We start from the raw sequence: 8,696 nt of genomic DNA, 5'->3' as shown, positions 1-8,696 counted from the left end.
CAGAACTGAAGATGTCCCCTGTAGAACCCTGGCCACTGTGAACGGCAGTTTGTCTTCTGCAGTCAGATGAGGTCTACCCTGTTCTCATTCCAGGTGTCCTGTCTTCACAGAGCCCTACAGTGTGATTCAGGGAAAACGCTGTGGAATGAGGTGTTGGAATTCCCTTCCTTTCAAGCCAGGACAGTAGTGGGTGGCCATCCTGAGTGACACAGGAGGGACAGGAACCTGCAGAGGACTCTGGAGAAGGCTGGGCTTGGAAGAGCAGCTGGCAGAAGGCCAAGGCACCGCCTTCCTAATGTGATTTCAGCCAATCAGAAAAAAGATCCTGGTGACGCTTTTGTTGCTAGGTGAAAAGCCTGTGTGAAGAGGCCTGGGAGAGCAGGAAATCCCCTGTGTGACACAGACTTCCCTCCACAGCCCCAGGACAAAGCTGAGGAGCTTCTCCTTAGGACAGGAGTAAGAGAGGCAGAGCCCTCAGCTGATTGTTGGAGGTCTGAGTGGGGGTGAGGTCACGACAGCATCCATCTCCAAGGTCCCTGTACGTCCATGTTTGTCTGCCAACGGTTCACATCTGAGTTTATGATCCTCCTTTATGATCCCTGCACAGGCTGAGGTGATCTGTGTCCATCCTGAGCACCACTGCTGGTGGGAGCCAGGGCTGTCCCTGTCTGGTTCTCTGCATCAGGGTGAGCAGTGTGGACCCCAGCAATGCCGCAGTTCACCTGCACTGTCAGAGCCCTCAGGGGACTTCTTGCTGCCCCCCCCCCCCGTACCCCTTTCCCTATCTCCCTGGATGACTTCTATCCCCTGTTTAACTAGGATCTAAAACCATAGAGATAGTTTCACTGAATGAGGGAGAGAGAGACTTACTGTTTAGTCAGTGGTGTTTGCCAGGCACTGCTCTAGCTGGTTGATAATTAGGCTCGGTAGTGTATATTTAGATGAGACAGTGGTTGGAAGCACACACTGATGACTGCCACTCAGGCTGGCACAGTGGGACAAGCCTGTGGACATCCTTCCTGAAGCTGCTGGTTCACATCTTTGACTTTTTGTCTTTGAAACTCAAGGTGACTCTGTCTGGAAGTCCTAAATGGTTACAGAGTTTTCCTTTGCTGACATCAGTGGACCTATTTTATGGCTGTGGAGGATTTAAACAGCAGAAGAATTCATAAGGGAAAAGTTGGATTAATTAATTTCTCAATTATTTTTGTTGGAATATCATGAATGTGATAGATTCTTGCATGAGGAAAATTTCTGAGTCTGCAGGGCTGGGTCACATTAACCTGCTATTTCCAAACTCACACACGACAGTTTTCATTGTTAACCACATCACATTACCCTTTACTGTGTGCATATGAAGATCTAGGTGTACAGTGCACAGAGCATGGTTTACATTTGACAAGAAGTCCGAGATTAGAAAGAGGTTCAGTGACTTGTTGACTCCCCAAGAACTCTGCTTCTCACCTGAGGCTCCTCAGAGTGTCAGACATAACAAAGGATGATCTCTGTCCTCTGATACATGGTTCCTATTTAATTTCCCTACTAAACCACCCAAGTATAAGAATATTAGTTTTTAAATAACTATCTAAAGTTGTCTAGACTTAACTCGCTTTTCTATTTTGGCTCTTTAAACCCCAAACATAGTGAGTCTGCAGTTTGGACAGGCTTACCCTGTAAATGAGAGGAGCTGTCACCTCGAAAGGTTAACCCAGTGGGGCTCCATGAAGATTCAGACCAGGCACAGCATAGAGAGCCTTTGTAAACAAATGTCTGCCCAGAGACAGATGACACGCTTCAGCTCCTGTGCTGATTGGCTCCTCTCCTGGGACCTACCCCAGTACTCAGAGGCATCTACAGATTTTTGCTCTCTGAAGGGGCACAGCAGGTCCTGGTGACTGCCATCACCTTTTCCTTCGAGATGGCTCTACAGGTCCCCAGCCTCCTCTTTGCAATAACTGTGGTGCTGACGGTGCTGAGCAGCCCGGGGGCCGAAGGCAGAGACTCCCCAAGTAAGTGTCGGGCAGGGCTCTCCAGAGCCAGCACTCTGGGGGGACTGGCTCTGAAGTACCCTGGGATGTGGGGGGAGCATGATTGAATGATTGAATCCCGATTTTAGAGGAGTCTTTTTTTTTTTTTTTTTTTTTTTTTTGTGGTTTTTCGAGACAGGGTTTCTCTGTGTAGCTTTGCGCTTTTCCTGGAGCTCACTTGGTAGCCCAGGCTGGCCTCGAACTCACAGAGTCTTTTATCATAGATTTCCTTTTTCTGAAGAGTGGGCAAAGCCACATTCTCATTTCTATATTATAATATTGGAGTTAGGATCGTACCTATTGCACAGGCCAAGACTGGCGTATTAAAGTAGGAGGAAACAGAGTTTAAATCTAATATCAAGGGCAGGACAAAGGGAGCACAGGGTAACGTTTGAGGAAACAGCAGAGTTTGCCATAGAACACACACACAACCAGCCCCCCCCCCCACCCCCAGCCCCGCCCTGCTCTTTGTCTGGAGGAAGTGCTGGATCCTGAGATGGGGAAACACGGGTCAGTGATGGTCTTGTAGTCCTGGTATTTGAGGAAAATTCCTGATGTGGAGTGAGTGGAGGCTTAAGGAAGGCAGACTCTCATCTAACCGCGAGAGAAGCCGGCAGACAGGAGTCTTAGGTTCTTCATCAAATGGAATCTTGAGGACTCAGGCACTTGGATTGGTAAATCTAATTTCCAAGAAGAAATTAGGCATAGAAGGGAAATATGTGACACATACCGAGAGACCCCTCAAATCAGAGACAGGGGAGTACTTTACATAGATCTCCCCGCGTCCTCCGGTGTCCGTCCCCCCCCCCCACCCCTCAACCCCCACCCCACCCCCGTGCAAATAAATGCCCACTAGGATCGGGAGGGCAGGGCCGTTTGCACTCAGAATAAAATCCCACGTGGTTGGATTGAGGTAGCAGAAGCAGCCGAATATTTTATTTTAGTTTTATTAGTTTTTATGTATTTATATTTATTAACTGTTGTTTATTAACTGTTTTATTAGTTCGTTGAGAATTTCGTACAATGTATTTTTATCATATTACCCCGTCTTCCAACTCCACCCAGACCAACCCCCCTTTCTACTCACCCAACTTTGAATGCTCGCTTTAAAAAAATTTTTTTTAAACCGGGCGGTGGTGGCGCACGCCTTTAATCCCAGCACTCAGGAGGCAGAGCCAGGCGGATCTCTGTGAGTTCAAGGCCAGCCTGGTCTACCAAGTGAGTTCCAGGAAAGGCACAAAGCTACACAAGAGAAACCCTGTCTCGGAAAATCCAAAGAAAAAACTTTTTTTAAAAAACGCACCAAGTACAGTTTGCGCTTCCTGGGAATATTCTTTTCAGGACGAGTCGGTCTCTACACTCCCTCCCTCGCACTCTTTTTTTTTTTTTTTTTTTTTGAGGACGGAAACCTCTCCGAGGTGCCACTGAGCCCGGTGGAGGCCGGATCCACGGGGAGAGTCCCGACCCCTCTAAGTCAGGCGGGTGCCCTCCCGACTGCCCGTCCCGAGGCTCTGAGGTCCCGGGACCGCGTCGTCCCCTCCTGAAGCTCCGGCGCGGGGTCAGGCGGGGCTCCGGGGTCTCCGCTGCCCGGCGCCGCCCCAGGCTGACCGCGTCCGTCCGTCCGTCCATCCGCAGGGGATTTCGTGCTCCAGCTCGTGAGCCACTGCTACTACACCAACGGGACGCAGCACATGCGGTATGTGACCAGATACATCTACAACCAGGAGGAGTTAGTGCGCTTCGACAGCGACGTGAGCGAGTACATCGCGGTGACCGAGCTGGGGCGTCCGCAAGCAGAGTACTTCAACAGCCGGAAGGAGATCCTGGAGCGGACGCGGGCCGAGATAGAGACGGTGTGCAGAAACAACTACGAGGTGATGCTCCACACCTCCCTGCGGCGGCTCGGTGAGCGCGGGGCGGTCCCCGGGAGGCAGCGGCCGTGTGGCGGGGCGGGTCCCGAGGGAGGGGACCCTGCAGCCAGGGTTCCCAGCGTGAGGAGCTGCCACAGCCTCCCTGTCCGTCCTGCACCACACACACAGCAGCTCCATGGAGTCTCCCTCCTTCCTCACCTTTGCCCTTTGCCCTTTTGCCCTTTGCCCTGTGCGGCCCATGCTCCCCTCTGACCCAGAGCTCCGCAGCCAGGACTCAGGGAAGCTAAACTGGGGAGAGGCCATGATCCTGTAACGATATGTTTTAACTTTTGGCGCTGAGTAATTATTCCCCGCCATTCTGTTTCTCTGATTGTCTCTTTGAGGCCGAGGCTGTCTTTGTGTTGGCTGTTTGCTGCCTGGTACTAACCAGAATCCATTGCTAGCGTTATGTTTGTTCTCTGCCCTCGGGGGTACATTGTGTTGACTCGGATCATACTAAAAGTTTGTGATACAAAATTTGAGGGAAAATACTAAAAACAACAGAAGAGTCACCGGAGCCCTGCAGCTGGAGTTAGAAACGGTGCTGGGAACTGAACCTAGGTCCTCTGCAGAGCAGCAAAGGGCCCTACCCACCAGCTCTCTCCAGCCCCCAGGCTTCCTTTCCTGAGGGGAGGTGGCTGTATGTTACCTACTCCACCCTAGAACCAGCAGTTTCTTTAAGGGAGCCTGGCTCCATTTCATGGGACCCAGTTGCATCCTAGAGTATATATAACCCCTCTCAGGGGACAGTACTGGCACCGCCCTCTGAAGCTTTCACTCAAACTGAATCCTGTAGACATCGCCTTCCTTGGCTCATTTCCACTTCCAACTCTGACTCTCCGAGATCCTCTTAGACATGATGCCAATTAAAGGGTCATGTTAGCTGTTGTGTTCAAATTTAATACGGTACATCACAACTGTATGAACAATTAACTCAAAAGGTTGCTATGGCTTTCTGGGCAACCTTGCTATTCAACTGAAACAGTCCACTGTTCTGTCCCGTGGACAGTTAATTCCTCACAGCAAGAGAATGCAGTGATGCAATGGTAATTAACACATTACGTCTGTACGCTGTTTTCACTCTAAGGGGTAAGAGCACACAGTCAAACCCAAGTCAGAAGCTCATTTTTTAATAAAAGGGGGACCTGTAGGGCCCTGGCCCCCGTTTTGGGTAACCGCTGCCTCGCTTGCAGACCTTGACCTTGATATCCTCCCTATGCTAATTCCCTGCCAGGTTCCACCCTCCTGGATGATTAAGGGAAGTTCCTTGTCTGTGTATCCTGCATAATGGGCATTAACAGCTTAGATGCAAGATTGTAAAACATCAGTAGCAAACTTCTGCCCTCCGGGGTTCTCCCATTGTGCTGTAAGCCTATACTTAAGACCTCTTCCCTCCTTCAATAAACGACATTCAGCATTTAAAATTTTAAAAATATATATATATATATATATATATATATTTGAATGAATACTGTGAATGTAATCTATGAATACCACAAATGTGATTAATATCATGAGTGTAATTAATGAATATCATGAGTGTAATTTAAAAAATAAATAAATAAAAATAATTGCATAAAAAATAAAATTAAAAAAAAAGAGCACACAGTCAGAAGGCTTCCGAGACAGTGGGCACGATGTATAAAGTCAATGGACATCTATCTGAATGTGCATGATACTCTGAGGAGATGAGGGAAATGATGTGCTGGAGTTATTTTTGCACTTTTTCTTCAAAAATAGTAAACTTGAAATTTTTTTATAATTGTTTTCTTTTGTCTTACTTAACATTTCGTATTATATAAGAACCACTGATTCTTATTTTCCTAGTGACCATTAAGTTTACATTTGTGGAGTGGATCTTCATTTAGTATTAGAGCTCAGGTATTTCTACCGGCCTCTTCCCCATGGGGACATCTCACTAACCCTCTCCCTGTCCATGTGCCCTCCCCCTCACTCCCTGTCCACAAGGCCCACATCTCACTGTCTTTTCTCATCTGTCCCCTAGAGCAGCCCAAGGTGGCCGTCTCCCTGTCCAGGAGGGAGACCCTCAACCACCACAACATGCTGGTCTGCTCGGTGACAGATTTCTACCCAGCCCAGATCAGAGTGCGCTGGTTCCGGAACGGCCAGGAGGAGACGGTGGGGGTCGTGTCCACACAGCTTATTAAGAACGGGGACTGGACCTTCCAGATCCTGGTCATGCTGGAGATGACCCCTCAGCGGGGGGACGTCTACACCTGCCACGTGGAGCACCCCAGCCTGAAGAACCCTGTCACCATGGAGTGGCGTAAGGGAAACTTTTTTCTCTCACTATGGTCCCCACACCAATGGGATTTAATTATTACCCCATCCAGTGCCACCCACCCCATCACTTGTCCTGTGCAGTCCGATTCCACTACTTAACTGAAAAGTATCTCTTGCCTCACAGTAAGGACATCAGGAGAACCTTGACTTAATTGTCTTTCCAGACAGTAGTTCTGGGAGATCACTACATACACTAGAATCTAGTCCCTAATATCCAGATGAGTTGACAGTGAAAGCTAGTGCCTGGATATTTTGGCCCAAGATTATAGATAAGTGTGAGGTGCAAACATCCACTTAGCCCCTCCCTCTCACAGCTGTGTTCTACATCTCTTATCTGGCCACCCTTATCCATGCCCTTCATCACTGTGTTCAGATCCCCTGGCCCTTCCTTGCCCTGGGTAAGGTCAGAGCAGAGAACCGGGTCCTCCCAGCTCCTTCACTTCTTACAACATGGACTGGGCTTCAGGCTCTCAGTCAGGGCTGTTGTGATGTGTGGGGACAAGGCTGACACTCAGGCTCTGCTCCCCAGGGGTGCAGTCCGAGTCTGCCCAGAACAAGATGCTGAGCGGCGTCGGGGGCCTCGTGCTGGGGCTGATCTTCCTGGGGCTGGGCTTTTTCGTCCGTCACAGGAGTCAGAAAGGTGAGGAGCTCTGGGGAAACTGAGGGGGGTGGACTGTGCTGAGGGAGGGAGCTGGGCTGGGGGGGGACATGGGAGACCCCGGGGGGGGCATGGGAGACCCCAGGAGGGACATGGGAATCTGACTTTGCTGGTGGTGTGGCTGTGCCACAGAGCCATGGTGGAGCCCATTCTGGGATTTCCCCCACTGTCCACTCTCACTGGCTCCTTTCCTCTCACAGAGAGCACAGGCCTTGCTTTCCCTCATTCTGGTGTCAGTTTCATCCATTTTTTTTTAGTGGGGTGATGCTCAGGGTCTTAGTGAACACGTGATGAGAGAGCAACTTCAGCTAAGGCTCATGTCCTGTTGCCCCCTTGGGCTGCATGAGAGATCCCTGTTTTTATAACAAGATCTTTCTCTGTGACTTCCTTTTGTAGGACCTCAAGGACCTCCTCCAGCAGGTAATATTTCATTTATTCTCTGGTGTGTGTGTGTGTGTGTGTGTGTGTGTGTGTGTGTGTGTGTGTGTGTGTGTATGCAGGTGTGTGGATGTGAGGGAAGGGCACGAGACAGGTATAATTAACACAGTCCTGGTTCACAGCCTTTAGGAAGCTTCAGAGGTTGTTCCTGAGCAGGAATTTGCCACATCACTTGAGTGGCGTCTTGAGCTGAGCCTGAGCCAAGTCTTGAGTTTAGACACCAAGATGTTGCCTGCTCTGAGCTCCTCACTGGAGACCATGGCCATGGACATTGACAGTGACAGGAAGAGGCTGACAGTCCTGCAGAGGAGACGGATCCTTCATATTCCCTGGGGGTGGGGGCGAGTGTTGGCTTCTCCTCCACCTCCCACACATTTGTGTTCTGTGCAGCTCTGGCCTCCCTTAGCTACTTTCAGATCTGCACAGGTGATGGGGAAGGTGGCGTGGCCTGAACACCAGCTTTCTTTGTCTAACTCTAGGATCCAGGAGGAGAGTCAGGCGTCTCCATGGTAACCTTGTGTGACCACCCCTCCCTCTCTCTTCCACAGGGCTCCTCCAGTGATTCAGGAGAGTGTTGTGGCAGAGTTGGCTGTCACACTGTAAAGCCTCTCCCTGCTCCCAAATTCCCATCTGTGCCAGCCTGTCTGTCCTTCTCTGGTTCAGAGTCCAGCATGGTGCCAGTGTGCCCACCAGCTCAATGATCCCCAACTCTCCAAGGCTCTGTCTTTGGCTCCTGGACTGATTCCAGAGACTGTCTGTGTACTACAGCATGATCTACTCAGACCCCCAGGCCTTCTGTTTCCACTGTCCCACACTGGCTCCTGAAGAGATGTGCTGAAAACATTCTTCTCTTTTTCATAATTAAACATATTCTGAATTACATGTATCCTGAACCTCCTTAACTGACAGGGCTGGGTGGAAACAGTGTGGGGCAAGGTGACCCAGCCAAACTGTGGCTAGAAGTAGTGAATTATACTACAAAGGTGATTGGAAGCATCCTGGACTCCATGCTAAGGTGGGCTGAGGAGACAACACCAGCTGTCACATCTTCATGGTTCAGATTTTTGTTGTTCGGTGTCCTGTTCTCACACCATGCCAGCCTCTTCCAGGTTGGTGAGGACAGTGCAATGCTGTGGATATCACTCTATGTAAATAAAACACTGATGGCCAGTGACCAGGCAGGAAGTATAGGCGGGACAAAGAGAGAGGAGAATTGGGGAAACAGAAAGAAGGAGGAGGGAGACTGCAGCCACCGCCAGGACAAGCAGCATGTAGAGACTCTGGTAAGCCACCAGCCACGTGGCAAGGTATAGATTTATAGAAATGGGTTAATTTAAGATAAAAGAGCAGTTAGCAAGA

At 49.8% G+C, this 8,696-nt stretch overlaps 1 protein-coding gene across 1 annotated transcript; it reads left to right on the top strand.

The window, feature by feature from the left end:
• Positions 1-1,844: 1,844 nt before the first annotated feature.
• LOC114705843 (H-2 class II histocompatibility antigen, A beta chain) lies at positions 1,845-8,219 on the top strand. The gene is made up of 6 exons (XM_028887956.2): positions 1,845-2,009; positions 3,663-3,932; positions 5,943-6,224; positions 6,771-6,881; positions 7,296-7,319; positions 7,886-8,219. Exons 1-6 carry the CDS (start codon positions 1,919-1,921, stop codon positions 7,897-7,899), a joined length of 792 nt encoding a protein of 263 aa, XP_028743789.2. The 5' UTR covers positions 1,845-1,918; the 3' UTR covers positions 7,900-8,219.
• The last annotated feature ends 477 nt before the right edge of the window (positions 8,220-8,696 follow it).

The sequence above is a fragment of the Peromyscus leucopus genome, chromosome 16_21, assembly GCF_004664715.2.
Source record: "Peromyscus leucopus breed LL Stock chromosome 16_21, UCI_PerLeu_2.1, whole genome shotgun sequence".
NCBI classification, from domain to species: domain Eukaryota; kingdom Metazoa; phylum Chordata; class Mammalia; order Rodentia; family Cricetidae; genus Peromyscus; species Peromyscus leucopus.
This window is presented reverse-complemented; position numbering and strand designations above follow the sequence as displayed.

Bases quoted from the DNA above. Each gene is read 5' to 3' on its own strand.
- LOC114705843 (XM_028887956.2), top strand. From the start codon at position 1,919: ATGGCTCTACAGGTCCCCAGCCTCCTCTTTGCAATAACTGTGGTGCTG. The intron at 3,933-5,942 runs GTGAGCGCGGGG...TCTGTCCCCTAG, and splicing joins CACCTCCCTGCGGCGGCTCG to AGCAGCCCAAGGTGGCCGTC. The intron at 6,882-7,295 runs GTGAGGAGCTCT...TTCCTTTTGTAG, and splicing joins CCGTCACAGGAGTCAGAAAG to GACCTCAAGGACCTCCTCCA.